A 16,856-nucleotide genomic window follows, 5' to 3' on the forward strand; every position below is an offset into this window, starting at 1 on the left:
ATTTTCAGTTGGCAACAAGAAGGTTTTTCTATTTAACTCCCATTTAGCCAGAAAATTAAAATAACTGAAATACACCATTGCAAGCATTTGAGACAATCAACACTTTACTCTTATAACTTATATTGCCTATGCTGGAAAATTCTAAAGTCTTTTGGAGTTTAGATGGATTTTCTCTATTGACTTATGTTTGAGTTTTAATAAAATACCATGTGTGGTTGGCTACAATCACGATACCCACTTCTTATTTCCTGTGTTAACAGTATGCTTTATTTTTCAGTTTTACAAATATTTATTAGTATTTTTTCAAAGCATTACGATATGCTAGGGATACAAAGATAGAAACTATTCTGTCTAAAAAAAGTTTACATTTTACTCTTCTCTAAAACACTTAATAAATGTGAGGGGAGGGGTTAGTGCCAGGAGGAAAAAATGGCCTTTTTTTCTTAAAGAATCTAATTGTTGGCTTATTTAATTGTTCGTACACTGTTCAGTTTCAACAACAAAACATTATTGAATACCTACTACATGAAAGGCATTGGATTTGTTGTTGAGGCCAAAAACAAAATGGCCCCCACCTTCAGGGAATTTATATTCTACTGGAGGTGGGGAAGGGATTGAGAGAGATACAGAGAGAAACAGAGAGACACAGGCTTCTATGAGTAGATGACACCTAGGTTTAGCTTGGAAGGATGACTAGGATTCAGAAAAGAAGAGATGAAAAGGAATGCATTCCAGGCATAATGAATGTTTTGTGGGAAATTACAAAGGCAGAAAAGGGGAAGTCTAAGTTAAAGAAATGGGAATTCCAGTCTGGATGGAATATAAAGTTTGTGAAACACTGTAGTATGAGATAAGGCTAGAAAGGTAGGTAGAAGCTAGGTTATGGAGTGCCTTAAAGTACTAGTCCAAGGAACTTATGATTAGGCCAGTGATATGGTCAGACCTGTGCCTTAGCAAGATTACACCATAAACTGGTACAATCTAGAGATGCTGGTTTGTTTTTGTTTTAATTATTGAGATTTCATGTTATGTGTATTATGTGGAATTTTTTAAAAATCCTTTTAAAGGTGTTATCCAGAAAATTATTTAAAGCAAATGCCAGGATAGGTTATTGCCACTTTTCTTTAAATATTGGCATTCTCAAGGAAAAAGAAATGTCAGCCTAAGAAGGCCCAACTATAATATAGTCTCTTCAACCTGTGTTTATCCCTCTGGATTTCTCAGTTTTGACCTTGAGGCATATCTTCACCAATGAATATATCTCCTTATTTACAAGTATGGTAAAATATTTGTATATGGAATGGTAGGTAATCCTTGAACAAAGAAGATTCAGATCATCTGAAATGCTTATCTGTAGTTCATTTCATATGTTGTAATCAATTTTGATAGTTCCATTTAAAAAAAACAGCCTGAGTTCTCCATCTCCAGTTCTTGATATGTGTGGTTCAGATAATGTCATTCCTGCTGCTTGAAATCGATTCATTCATTTTATATCAATGGCTTTGAAGCAGTGAAAGTTGTGTTAAAAAGTACTATGGAGATTGTATATGGATGTAGACCCACTTAAGTCTGTAGCCTCTGGAAATGGCCACCTACCTTCATTCCCTTTTCTCTTTGGTACATGCAAAGACTCCCTGTGGTCTTGTTGAACTGGCAGAACCTTGGCAATTACCTCTCTGCAGAGGTTCTAACTGCCTGCCTTTCTGGATTGAATAACATGGCTCTGCATTACTCTCCAGGCCCTTTAGGCATTGTGACATGTTCATTATAACTTTAGGTTTGCAAATTCAACCTTTATAAAGAGATTTACTTTTCCCTCAAAAAAACTGAACCCTTACATAGATATTCTCTAACTAGTTTGCAGTGGTGCCTTAGCCATCTGGGCCAAACTTAACAAGTAATGACTTTGCCTGAGTTAGATATGCCTCTTTCCTCTAGACCTCCCTACAGATTTATTATTGTGAATGTTTCATACCTTATTTTTAAAATAACCTCTTTGCTAAATGAGTTTAAGTAATACTTTAAGTGATTTAAATAATAATTTCTTTAAAAACTATTATTTTAGATATTCATTTCTTTTAAAACTTGCTCTGAGTGCAATTTGGTACTTCCTCACTAACCTTTAACTTTATTTTATCTACTTAGCTTCGGAATCGGAAGCTTTTTCCAAAAGTTTGTCCATACTCATCTGCTTGTTAACCATCAAACTGATCTCAGGCTATTTATCTTTTAACAATATGGCACGTTTTTGTCTTACCCTAAATGGGTCTATTTGATTCAACAAGTATTTATTAGGTGCTTCTTATGACACATAAGAATATATATACACTGTGCTACATGCCAGAAATGCTGTGCCAGTGCCTTTATAAATTCCCATGATCAATAAGAAGGATAACTTTTTCCTTTGCAATGAAGTTCTTTCCTTCCTTTTTTTCCTTCCTTTCTTGAAATAAAAAATAAGTTTTATTGATACCATTTGGATTTATATCACAGCCATTTCAGGATATCCATACTCTGCACTCAAATAGGCTTATAATAAAGAAAAACAACCAACCAACATAGTAGGAGCATCTAACAATATATGTGACATTCTGTGTCTGGAGTCTTCTACCTCCCAGGAAGATCATAGTATTATAGATTTAAAATTGGAAGACACTTTAGAAGTCTTCTAGTCTAATGTTCTTATTTTACTGATGAAAAAACTGAGTCACACAGACATTAAGTGATTTTCCCACAGTCACACAGATTAACTCCAATTTATTCTGTATATATCTTGTTTGCACATAGATACATTTGTGCATGTTGTCACCCTCATTAGACTGTGCACTCCTTGAGAGGAAGAAGTGGTTTTTTTTTTACTTTCCTTTTATCCCTGAGCATGGTGCCTGACACATAGTAGGCATTTAATAAATAAATACTTGGTGACCTAGTGATAGAACTGTGATTCAAACCAAGGTACTATGAATCCAAATTCAGTGCTTTTTTGCCAGGTGCTTCCTCAGCTCTTTTCCAGGGCCAAGATTGTTCATTGAAATTATTCAACACTCAGCTTCATCTTAGAAATTCTTTCCATTTACATTATGGTAATCATGCACATTGTTCTTCTTCTGCCTTCTTAACTGCATGAGTTCATATGAGTCTTCCCTTCTCTGAATTTCTTATATTTGTATGTAATAATATTCTATTACATTCATATGTCACTCATTTGCCAACTAATAAGTACTCAATTTTTGATACCACTCAGGTATGACTATTGCTATTTTGAGGCCTTTCTTTCTTTGTCTTCCTCAGTGTGCATGCTCTGCCCTACAGTGGGGACTCTGGATCAGAGGCTATGATCAGTTTGGTGACTTTTCTCGCATAATTGCAAATTATGTTTCCTAGAATGGTTGGACCAATTTATATCTCTACTAACAGTGTATTAGTTGCACAGGGTTTCTGCTTCCTTTCTTCACACGTTGTAAAAGAGAAAAAGAGAGAGCTACATAATGGCCTAATGCCACTGAATATAAAGGCCCTCATGATTAGTTTGAATATTTTTTTTCTGACTGCTTTTGCATTTTAACTTTTTTTCAGGGCTGTGGGAGGGAAATTCCTCAAACTTCCTTCTATTTTTTTTCTTTAGCTAGAACTGAATGCAATTTAAATTTCATACAATATTTAATTACTTCCCTAATAGCCTGTTACTACTAGCAATGACCTCATCCTTTAAATTGTCTTAGATTCTACAGCAGCTTTCTTAAAGGGCCTGAGTCCTTTACGTTGAACCAAATATTTTGAACAAAATTGAGCAGAGAAATGAACTGGTTTCATAGCATATATGTGTGTGTAAAAAATATTGTATATGTGTCTATACATATATACATATGTACATACATACATACATACATGCATGCATACCATACCCATCTTAGGTTGCCCTAAGAGGAACCTAGTGAATATGTGTGTAATATAAGGCCAGTTCTAGCCAGGGAAATTTGAAAATGGGTACTTAGCAAAAGAGGCAATATGGTATATGTGGGGGGGAAGCAGTGTGTGTGGTAGAAAGGGAACTGGAGGACTGGATGTTAGCAAACATAGGTTTGTGTCCTAACCAATAACAAGGGATTTGACCTAGAATGAATCACAATCTTTCTGGGCCTCACTTTCCTTATGTGGAAAGGAGAAGTTGAATTCTTTGTTCTCTAAGGTCCATTCCAGATCAACAGTCCTGTGGTGATACAGGAAAATGATTTTCATGCTGAATCCCTCATTTATATTTTGTTGTTCACTGTTGCTAGTGTATTCGTGGATCCCTAGGGAGTAAAAGCTTCATATATAGTCCTGCAGTTATTGTCTTAGACCCGAAGTCCCTAAAACCTATTCCTAATTAGACACAGCAACTTGTAAGACGAGTTTAGTATTACAGAGAAACAAGCTGGGAGTCTTGGCACTTTTTGCAGTCACACTGGGGGCTAATGTGGAGCAATTATAAATATTCATTCTGACTGAGATGAGGAAGGCATTCTGTAGAGCAAAATGAGTCTTGTAAAAATTCTTTGTCGTTGCGCATGTCAGAGCAATAAAAAGAGAGCAGACAGATGATTTTGACAAGAAACGCTTTTGTCAAAGAGTTTGTGGATGATTTTTGTTTTCCACTCCAAATTCTTCTCTGACACTAAAACAGAATTCTCAGAAAGCAGTCGATTATACGAACAGTAGTTTCCCCCTTTATAATATTTTAAACATTAATAGGTCATGAGCTGTTCATTTCTTTTAAAATCAAAAGTACATTTCTCAAGCTGTTGTTGAAGGCATATTGTCTAATAGCTCACCAACTCAAAAGCTTTCTTAGTCTCACAAATAAAATCTTTCCTAACAATGAAAGCTAGAGCTACAGCTATCTGGAAGCAACAGCGAAGCTATTTGGCGTCACTTCTGATTTGAGAAGGGAATGAACTCTTACTGAATGGCAGCATCCAGAGAGCTCCTCACTTTGGTGCCAAAGGAAAAGACCCTGGACCTGTTTGTGCCGCAGTTGCATGGGCACTACTAAGTGGGTATCCTTCTTTACACTTCAGCCAGTAGAGCTACAACCATCTGCTCTCAACATGTTGAATAACACAGCTTCAACTATATATGACAATACATCAAGAGGCTATGTTTTCATTAGTGAAAGAACCCCCCACTCCAAGACAGATTGCAACCAATCTGTAACCTGGCTAAATTTTAGTTGACTGAAACTCAGAGAGGTTAAATGATTTGTGTGTGTGTAATGCTAAAAATACATTCAGATTAGACGCAAATTTTAGTAAGATACTACAAGTACTACAAGAATTCTGAAGCTGTATGATCTTAATCCTCTCTGGGTCTTACCTTTCTCATCTGTAAAACTTGGGGTGGGGTAGACTAGGTCAGTGATATCAAACTGAAATAGAAATAGGAGCCACTAAACCATACATAAAGATCACTGCAGGCCACTTATCGACTTGGAAAACTACATATTAACATTATCTGTGATCTATCATATTTGTTTTTATGTTGTTAAATATTTCCTGATTACATTTTTAATCTAGTTCTGGCACATATTTGACACCTCTGGGTATCTAGGTGACCGTGAAATTCCTTCTGTAAATACTGTGAGCCTATGAAAATTTATGGAATTTAGATATTATAGAACTAGAATTAATGAATCACTTTGGGAATATTCAGAATTTAAAAGTTAATTTTAAAATATCTAACTTTTGTTTTCATCTCAATAGCTAATTTAAAGACTGATGTTACTTTCTCTTGCTTTAGAGAAAGTTTAGAGGGAGCACATTCAAGTATAATATATGTATAGTATTTAAAATCCTTGAGATTAGCTTTGTTCTGTGTCTCTATGAAGCAAAAATTTCCTCTTGTTAAAAAGCAAAAAAAAAAAAAAGTCAGCTGATTATTTTATCTACTTGATGCCAAACAGATTTGTATATTTAAAAACTGAATTGACTGGTTGTTTTGACTTTGTATGCTTTTTATATGTTATCTATATAGTGTCTTACACAGCCCAGACAGTTAATCCATATTTAAGATAAAATTTATGACAGAGAGAGAGAGAGAGAGAGAAAGAGAGAAAGAGACACTGTGCCGTAGTAGAAAAGATAAGACAAAAATCCAGAATATGGTTTCCAGTCCTTCTTATACCACTAACTAACTCAGTGATCCTGCACAAGTTATTTAAATTTTCTGGCCAGGTCTAGTTTCTTTATATGAAAAATGAGGTGATTAGATTCTTTCATATAAGATGCTTTTCCACTCCAAATTTTTATGATTTTATTTTTCATTGCATTTTTCTCATACTCTATCTCCTCTGTCATTTGGGGCAAGGAAAATAGGTTGGTAAATAATGGAAAATTTTAGTATTTTGCAACTATATTTAATGCTTCCCTCTCTTCACAATACTTACATGAATATACCTACTACCACCATCACACACACAACTTCATTGACTAATCAAATTAACTTTATTATAATAATAGCTAGCAATTATATAGTGCTTTAAGATTTGCAAATATTTTACAAATACTGCCTCATTTAATCCTCGCAATAATCTTAGGATATAAGTGTTATTATTGTATCAATTTATAGATAAGGAAACTGAGGCAGACAGAGGTAAAATGACTTACTCAGAGTCACACAGCTAATAAGTGTCTGAGGCTAGATTTGAACTCAGGTCTTCCTTATCCCAGGTCTACCACTCTATCAACAGTATTACCTAGCTGCCTCTTTCAGATATATAAACTGGATTCTAGGAAAATGCAGGAAGATATGGACTGATTTTCCCCCCTACTCGCAGGGACAGATGAGAAAAGGACAAGTCCATTATGATTTCATGAGATGGTCTTGATCATATTCTAAAATTCGTCTTTTTTAAAAAATAGCTCTCCTGACTAAATCCTATTCTCTCCTAGAAATTAACTACTGAATTAATATAGATATTCAGAAGCAATTTGGTATATTTGCATAGCCAAATCTGGCCTGGCCTTAGTGATGATTGAGAAGCTGTTTGGTATAGTAGATAGAGAACTGGTCTCGAAGCCAAGCAGACTTGGGTTCAAGTCCCATTTCTGACAAATACTGTCTACGTGACTGTGGACTGGTAGGAGAACTTCTCAGTGCTCTAGGCAGCTTTCTAAGAGTGTAGGCTGTAGAAAAGCTGTCAACCATCATTGGTCAACGGAATTTCTTCAGTTGAGGGTCTTCTATACCAATGAAATCACAGCTCTGTTTTCTGTCCTTGCCTATGACCATTACTCCAGACACAGATTTATGGACTATCTCATAGTGCTCATATTTGTATTAGATACTATGAGGTTTATGAAATTTATTTTTACTATGCATTTTAGTTAATTACATGCACATCTTATCTTTTAAAATACTGTAGATTGCAAACTCCTTGTAGGCATATACCATGTCTTATTTATTCTAGCAACCCTTTAAGTGCTTTGTGCCTTAATAAGTACATTCTAATATGCCTCTATCAAGAGGCACTTAACAGGTATCTGTTGAACTAAACACGATCTGTCCTTTCATGGATCTTTCAAGTTTCTTTTTAAGGTCAGAAGAAAGAATATTTTCTTCATTGACTTAAAGGTAGTACAAGGCATAGTGGGAAGAAGTCATCAAAAGTTATTCTGGGGGCAGCTAGGTGGTGCAGTGGATAGAGCACCAGCCCTGAAGTCAGGAGAACCCAAGTTCAAATCCGGCCTCAGACCAAACACTTGACTCTTACTAGCTGTGTGACCTTGGGCAAGTCACTTAACCCCAATTGCCTTAAAAAAAAAAAAACAAAGAGGCGTTGGAATGATAAATGAATCAAGTGTTTTAAGCCCCACATCAGTGGTGCCATAGGGATTCAAGGCAACATTATGTAGCCTAACAATTTTTAAGATGTGTGCTATTATTTGGTGTTCAGAATTTTTCTGTCTGTGCCTTGTTTGATTGCTAGGCTGCTTGACTTAGGTACAAATCACATAGAATTTACAGTGCCAGTGGAGGATTATCATAACTAGAAACATTAAAGACAAAAGCATGCTGTTCTTTTTGGATTTCCCCTCCCCTACCATATAGAAAACTATAGAATTTTTGATCTGAAGATCATCTAATCCAACCTCTCACTTTACAGATGAAAACAGCTCAAGCCTCGATAGTTGAGGTGATTTGTCCAAGCTAGTTCTGGAGAAGAACCCATGTCTTCTGAGATTTTGAGATCTATTCCCTACTGCCAACGTCCATCTTCCTAACACCAATCACTAATGTCCCAATGATGTCACTTAGCTATGAATCATGAAGCATCATGATCTCTTAAAGATCAGAATTGTAGGTGACCCAAAGGATAATGGAAAGATGAATATATGTATGTGTGTGTGTGTGTCTGTGTGTGTACACATATTTGTATACATATACATATATAGTTAGTGGCATGTTGATTGTTAGTAGTAGGACTCATGAAATACTAAAAGGCTTCCAGAGTAGAGGAAAAATTCTCATTATGAAAGGGAAAGGACAACAATTAAAATTATTGGAAGGTGGTATGGAAGAGTTGTGATTTCTACCATTGGGGGAATTACACATACCAATGGGCTCATGGATCCATTGAAGTAGCTATGTATAGTTAGCAAGTTATCAAATGGTTTCTTTATGACTTAGAAAGATCAAGTAGTTTCATAAAGTTGGCATCAGGTGTGTTTGTATTTATTATTGATGATGGGGTGTTTGGAGACAGAAGAATTTGGACAGTCTGTCCTTGGATGATATGACTAAGAGAGAGAGGGAAGTGTTTAGTACTTTGTGGGATTTGTTTAATCAGTTAAAACAATATTCTTAGTTTCTTGCTTTAACTGCTTGCTATCTGCCTTCTGTCCTTATTTTGTAAAGAGCTGGGTTTTTTTTTTGAAGGTCACTAATGACCTTTTTGCCCATTTCAGTGGCACTTTCTCAAGTCCATATTCTCCTTGATTTCTCTACAGCATTTGAAGCTAATGAACATCTTTGTGTAAAATTATTGCTCATTACACATCCACTATCCTGCGAAAGTACCCTGATTCTCCTCTTCAGTCTACTATTGCCCTTCCTCTGTGTATATTAATGGTCTTACTTCTCCTACCTAGTAACTATGGGCACCCCTAAGTCAATCCTTGGTTATCTCTCATATTCTTTTCACTGCATTACTTATTCACTCTCATTTATCTACATAGGTGACTATCTTATCAGACTTTCAAGTAGGACTTGATGTTTTTGGAATTCAGCAATGTATTTGCTAGCTAATAATGGGATTGTGTTACATTACACAAATGGTTGGAGATCTTTTTATGTTGTATTCAATCGGGTTTGGAAATAGCTTTTTGTACCTTTTCCTGGTAAAATGCAAGTATCCCCACTCTTCTTATCAGTGCTTTCTGAAAAGTAGTTTTCATGAATTCGACAAATATTTGTTAAGCATCTACCATTTACAAGGTGAGAGAGACAGACAGATAGACTACAAAGACCATGCCCTAAAGTTTACAGTCCAATAGAAGGAGAATGTTACTCAAATGATCATCATTTTTAAAAAAGCAAGTTAAAAGCACTTTGCCTGGATATCTCCTTTTCATTCAGAAATTTCAGGAGGGAGTAATCACTTTCATTTGCAGGGGACAAGGAAGTTTTCATGAAGGAGGTGTCATTTAAATGTGGGCTTATGGGAAGGGGTAGACTTCAGCCAAAGATGGAGAGGGGGAAAAGGAATGTAGACTCCAGTCATTTAGTGATATGAAGAAAACCATAGATATAGAAGAGGGCAACGTTAAAAAGGGTATGGTAGGTAGAAAATAATTTATTTTTGCTGGAGGTTAGGTGGCATAGTGGATAGAGTGCTGGACCTGGAGTGTGGAAGACTGAGTTCAAATCCAACCTCAGACACATACTAGGCTGTGTGACCTTGGACAAGTCACTTAACCTCTTTCTGCCTCAGTTCTCTGATCTAAAAATGAGAACAATAATACTTCTTTATAAGATTGTTGTGAGGATCAAATGAAATAATATTTATAAGGCATTATGCAAAATTTGAAGTACCATATAAATGCTATTATGATTATCATTATTATTATTGTTATTAATCTTAACATGTGAAGGTTTAATACTTTAAAATATGGCTAGACAGCCAAATTGAAGAGGATCTTAAGGGCCAACTTCTGAAGTTTATATTTTAGTTTCCTATGCAGTGAATGGGGTAATCATGAAAGGTTTCTGAACATCTTAGTGAAGTGATTAGAGTGATACATTATAAAGATTATGCAGAAAACAACATGGGAAATATAATCTTCTTGATGTCAGAGACTATTTCATTTTTAGCTTCGTATCTCTAGCATTATCTAGCATATAATAGGGACTTAATAAATCTTGTTGGATTGAACTGATGATAAATTGGAGAGGAGATAGACTAAAGACAATAAAACTGTTGTGCTGAAATTCTGTCTTGTCATGGTTCCCCCACTACCCCACCAGTTAGTATAGTAAGCAGGTATATAAGTAGCCACTGTAAGGTAACAATAAACAAGAAATAGAAATTAAGAGTATAAAGGGGAACATAGCAGCAAAACTGCCTCCTAAATTAAGACCATATCCAGAAATGATGTGCTAAATTAGGAGAAGCCAGCTGGGCCCCAATAATGGCCTTAGTCTACAAGCTGCAGATAAGCTCCAGACATGAGCAGTAAAATCAGAGAAATATTATGCTAACTAACGAAGTCTAAGTTGGAATTGATAACTTTGAGATGATATTGATATGTTAATGAGTAAACCCCAAGATGGTATAAATAAGAGGCCATCACCCCCACCTGAACCTTATAAGAATGGGACCCAAAACCCTGCCCCTGGAGCACTCCTATATCTGTCACAGGTCCATGTTCCCCAAGTGCTCCCCACTCCAATCTGCAGTGACCTAAGTCATTCTACATGCCCCTCTCCTCCCTCCATCTCTTTCCTGCCCTCCACATCCATCTTCTACCCTATTCCCACTCTATTGCAGTGCCATCTGCCTTTGTACTCTCTGTGCCTTTTTAGAATGTGACTGATGCATTACTCCCTGCTTGCTGTCAGCATGATCTTTTCTCAGCAAATATCCCAAAGACTCAGGTTTGTTTTTCCTAACTCATCTGGGGAGCCCTTTGTGGTCCCCTTCTTTAGGCATAAACTAGAGTACATGGGATAGGACTTAATTTGTTTTCAGCATGCCTACCCTGGGCTAGCTTGGTGCCACAAACCCACTGATTGAAAGCAGCAGTGGACAAAGAAACTCATTCCCCTACCACCACCTAGGGATCTCCCTTCATAGTTGGGTCTTAATAGAGCAATTGTTTAGAAGGCTGTTACAATAGTCCAAAAAAAGAAGAACTTAAGGGCCTAAAACAGGGTGGTTACAGTGAGGAGAATAAAAAAGTTACAAGACGTATTGTGCAAAGGCTCAGAAATAATGATTGAATATGACAATTTATGTGGAATGAGTCAAAGATGACTCCAAGGTTATAGGTCTAGAATGCTTAATGAATTAGTGTTTTTATCAACAGAAATAGAGAAGTGGGAGGGGAGACAGTGAGTTCACAGAATCACAAAGTTAGAAGGAACCACTGAGCCACTGAATCCAACTCATATTTGAACAAGAATTATTTTTAAACCCTATCGAACAAATAAATAATAGACTCTATGCTCAAAGATCTTCAGTGAGGGAAAATCTCCTAAGGCAACACATTCTACTTTTAGGTGGCACTAATTATTAGGAAATTTTCCTTTACATCAAGCCTAACTTTGCCTCACTGCTCTTAGATCTTCCCTATAGGACAAAATAAATTTGATCCCTTTTCCATATGACAACACTTTAAATACTTGAAGAAACCTCTCTCCCATCCTTCCAAGTCTTCTCTCCTCTAGGCTAAACTTCCTCATTTCCTTCAGCTGATTCTTATATGGCATAATCTTGAGGTCCTTCATCATCCTAATTATTGTCCTCTGTATACTCTCAATCTTATCAGTAACCTTCCTAAAATGTAGCATCAAAGACTGCATATAGTATTCCAGATGGCTGAACAGGGCAGAATACCTCAAATCGATCATCTCACTAGACACTGGAAGTTATGCCTTTCTTACTGCTGCCTTTGGTGTAACATTGTCTTTTTTGGCTACCCTGTTCAGTTTTATGCCTGTTAATGAAGTGAGCCATTCACGTGCAGATAGCAAGATGGAAGCTGGACTGAAGGATATGTGACTGAAGGATAGAGGAAAGGCTGAGGTGGAATATAGATTTGGAAAGTATCTGCGTAGAGGTGACTTTCAAAATGAAATTAGTGTTTGTTATTTTCATAGATAAAGAATAGAATAGAAACCAAAGGAGCCATAGAAGACAATGGGTTTAAACATATTTCTCTCTCCCCATTTTAGTACTCTTTAACTCCTAAAATTACTTTGAATTATTTTATATATACTTTGTATTTTCTCATATGTTTGCATGTCATATCCCTCCCATAGAGTATAAGGGTAGGGACTGTTTTGTTTTGATCTTTGTATCTCTACTATGTAGCATGGTAGGTACTTGGGAAATGTATGTGGAAGACCTAGGTTCATGTTTTACTTCTGACACATAATGACCATGTTGACCCTGAGCAAATCACACCCTTTCAGTGACCCAAGCAATTTGAAGACTGTAAGTTGTAGAACAGTTGTGGATCTGCATTAGTAGAAAATGTTTCCTCATCACAAGTCACATATGCTGATGAAATCACAAATCTGTACCGCCCTTTAAAAAAAAAAATTCATTGAATTTAATTTTGAATGGCATGTGTGTTTGGAACCCCCAAATTTACTACCACAGTTGTAGCTCAGGCCTTTAATCATAATATACCAAAAGTTTAACTTTCATGTTTTGTGATCTTTATTATTACATATTTGGCTTGTTGTGTATATTTTTGGTCTCCTAAGAATATTAGCCATTGTGTAGCTTTTAATTCTTATGTTGACAGTTCTTTGAATGGTTTTTTGCTTCAGAGAATTATGAAGCAATCATACGTATGGGATTATAGGCTGAAGTTGTTATGACCTGAAGGATTGATGGCTGTATTCGTGTGATGCCAGTAGAAACTCTTCCTTGTCCATTATTTCAGAGTCCAACTGAAAAGCCAACCGGTTGCTAAGTTCTATTGGCTTTATTTCTGTAATATCTCTTGTATCTGCTTCTTATTATTATTCTTGTCATCACCCAAGTACTTACTGTCCACCAAGACTCTTCCCCTGTCAATTCATCCTTCATATTGTTGTACTTCCCCATGATCATGTCACTCTTCCACTAAAAACCCTTCAATATCTCCCTATTAATTAATGCTTGTGTAATGATGTTTAAAAATCCTTCACCCTTCATATAGGACCCTCCACAACTATACTGAACATCATTGAATCTTATTTTGATGATCCATAATGCACTTCAGTAGATTGCAACATCCCAGTGATCATCATTGACATTAGTTATTTTTATTTTATATTATTGATAATAAATAGAATAGAAATAAATAGAAAATAATATTGAGTTATTTTATATTATTGATGTGCACAAGTGTCAGGTAGTAAAAGAGATCTACTTATGGAATCATGGTCAAATCAAGTTCTTTTCTTTCTTTTTTGTAGTGGGTGCAGCACTACTAACATTCTCACCACTTTTTTTTTCACAGACTCACATTTCAAGACTTCCTCCTGGTGCTGTAGCAGGACAGTCAGTGGCAATTGAAGGAGGAGTTTGCCGCCTGGAGAGCTCAGTGAACTGAACCCCTCTGGCTCAGCATGAAGTGTTTAAATGGCACTTGGGGGCCTGAGCTGGTTTTTTTTTTTTAACAGATATTGGGTATTTTATTCTCATTTTATCATTTTTATTGCAACCACGTGCACCATAACTTGAGACACAAGTGCTGCTATAGTCTCTACTCTTAGTGATGTGTGAGTGTGTGATAGTGTAAGAGTGTGACTATGTGAGCAGATGTGTGTGTGTGTTTTCCCCAATGGAATAGAATCTCTTTTTCCTCATCGTGCAAATAAAAACCAGGTATGATTAAATTAACATCATAAAATTTATACAATGTTTACAAAAATGAGATAAATTTACAGGAAAAACATTTTGATTTATTAAAACTGTAGCAATTGTCTTTCCTGTTAAGTTTGATATGAACAGAATTCATAGCTAGTTGTTTATATGATTGAACAGTGGTTGTGCTACATTTATTATAATAATTAATGATAAAGGTTCTTTATTTTTTAATGGTTTAAGTGAATCCATTGGTGACTTAAACCCTTATTCTCATCCCTAATACAGGGCATTTTTCTTTAACAAAAGAATGGTTTCAGTGAAACAATCTAGCCAAGAATTAAGGCCAGACCTTTTTAAAACTAGTCTTATGATAAAGGTTGTACCTCTTTCCTCAAGCTTTTATAAGCTTAAATGTTGCATAGCTTCAAGCTCTATGTACTATATTATGAAATTACCTAAAAATAGAGTACAGTAATGCACAGTCTTTAGTTTGTGTATAATGGAATATTATTTGCAATGTAACATTGTAAATATGACAACAAAGTTTATGGAGAGATTCAATATTATCTTTGTTTCTTGTTTAAATATATTTTTAAGATAAAGGTGCAAAAATAAAACAAACATATTACTGTCTGTGGTGTGTGTCTTCTTCACCAGCTTTTATAATTTGAACTCTTTGGGCCAAGTCTGGAAGGATATTTTGAGATTTTCTAGAAAAGTGGCTTTTTCTAAAGACCAAATATGAATTCTACTACATACATAAAATCATTTGTTGCTTCTCTATTCTTAAAATCCACTTCTGACTTTTTTGCTGATTGCATAAGAAATTATAATAAAGAATTCTTTAAATGTGATTTTTAAAAAATGATCATGCCACGAAAGATCAATTTTTAGATGAGGTAAGAAGCACTACTGTAAAAGTTATATTGCCATCTCAAAAGAGATCATTTTAGTTGATATTTAACTTTTCAGAAGATGAAAACCTTGTTGTTGTTTTTGATGTATGAGGAAGGATTATCAAAAAGATGCTAAAAATAGACTTGCACAGTGAGCCAGGAAGTCCTATAATCATGATTCTGGATGGGAACTGATATAGTCCAAGAAGAAATTATACACTTCACATCAATGTATGGTAAAATTATAAAGTAAAGACAAGCAAAATGGAGTGGGTATAAATATGAATGATTTGGAAGTTGTTGGCTTTATATTCATCATACAGGCAATTACATCTGTTTTGCTATCTTCTGGTAGACAAGTTGGTGCCATAATATATATTTTTCATTCTTAATAAGGTTACAAAGTTAACAGGGTTGGGATTACTGGTAGAGCGAGTCTTTGTCCTCAAGCATTTTCAAAGACATGTTACCTGTTGGCAGTGTTCCTTTAGGAACTGGGCTGAATATGTATAACCATTAGGATACTTTGGGGTCTAAAAATCATCTGACGTATTTCACTAGGAATACTATTTCTTTCATCAACCTTTTGCCTTTATTTCACTCCCATTTAAGAAATTTGTTTTTTAAGTTCTTTTTTATGAAGATAAAAAATAGTTTGCTTTCAACAATTGCAGTTAATTCAGAACACTTGGTAAAAAAAAAAAGAGTTTTTTTCCCCAGTTCTCCAACTACATTTATTTTTTCAATCTGAATACTTTGTGTGAGCAGAGATAGAAAGTTCAACTAAGAACCAAAAGGTTTTTTTTAAAATCCTTTTAAACATAACAGGTAAGGGAAATTTTCTAATAGGAGCGTAGGGTAAAGAAGAGAATAATGAAAGAAATTGAGATTTTTTTTAAACGTACTTGGAGTTGACTTTATTTCACACAAAAGTAGAAGCTGATAAGAAAATAAGCACCATGTGCTCATCTGGCCAATGTCAACAAGATTCAGAAACAGCTGTATTTGAAATATCTATTTGTTATTACATGGACTGTTTAATCAAACCAATAAACACTCACTTGGATTCATAGAGCCCCTTTCCTCTGAAGAGCTTAGCAGTAGATTCCAGCTTCCACAAAGATAGATGATCGGGTCAGACCTAGCGTGAACATTATTTACTTCAGAGTGGTAAATAGTTCTTTTATTGAATTTTCCCTTCCCTTTTCTGTCTGATACAGTGATTCATTTTTCATTTAAGCATTGTTGAGCCATGTGATATTGCAAATAGCTAAAGCTCACCACTTCAAGTGCCAGAATAGAGATCTTTATCAGATTACACATTCTCTTATTAAGTGGAGTATATTGAACATAATTTTCTTGATTTATCCAGGGTCATCACTGTGAACTTCACTCACTGTATTATTCAAATTATATTGTGTAATACAGCACTGTTCTCAGAGCCTATTTAGGCTTCTTCTGTTTTCCCCTACAATAAATAGATATAGACTATAGTGCCTTGTTTGTTTTTTTCAGGGGGTGTTGGGAGGAGTAATTTTTTTGTCCCCACCCTTGCTATCAACTGTCACTTTTCATTGCTGTCAGTATACCTTCTTCTAACAGCGTCTTTGTCTTTTGTTAAATGGCTGCTATTAATCTACTGTGGTCTTGGAAACTAGGTGAGGTCCATAAGATCTCTTCCCTGAGTGAAGTCCCCTGAGCTTCAATGTATCTGATTTGTGATCTCTTTTTCAGCTGCTTGACACTTTTCTGGCCTGCTGCAGTTCTCAGCTATATTCTGAATAGCTTAGGTTGCCAGTTAAGTGATCTATGTGAAGATACATACATGATATCTCCAGATACATGGTCTTACCAAATCTTGTTGCCATTAAAAATATGCCAAGAAAAATAGGACAAAA

The 16,856-nt window shown here is 35.5% G+C and overlaps 1 protein-coding gene across 2 annotated transcripts in view; it reads left to right on the forward strand.

Moving 5' to 3' along the window:
* The window catches only part of TASP1 (taspase 1), a 274,462-nt gene extending 259,861 nt beyond the window's left edge, over positions 1 to 14,601 (forward strand). For both annotated transcript variants that reach the window (XM_027840257.1, XM_027840258.1), the window contains one exon: positions 13,713 to 14,601. In XM_027840257.1, coding sequence (XP_027696058.1) covers positions 13,713 to 13,805 — 93 coding nt within the window. In that variant the 3' untranslated portion in view covers positions 13,806 to 14,601. The remainder of the gene's footprint in view (positions 1 to 13,712) is intronic.
* The last annotated feature ends 2,255 nt before the right edge of the window (positions 14,602 to 16,856 follow it).

The sequence above is a fragment of the Vombatus ursinus genome, unplaced genomic scaffold (assembly GCF_900497805.2).
Source record: "Vombatus ursinus unplaced genomic scaffold, bare-nosed wombat genome assembly UNPS02014841.1, whole genome shotgun sequence".
Classification (NCBI taxonomy): Eukaryota; Metazoa; Chordata; class Mammalia; order Diprotodontia; family Vombatidae; genus Vombatus; species Vombatus ursinus.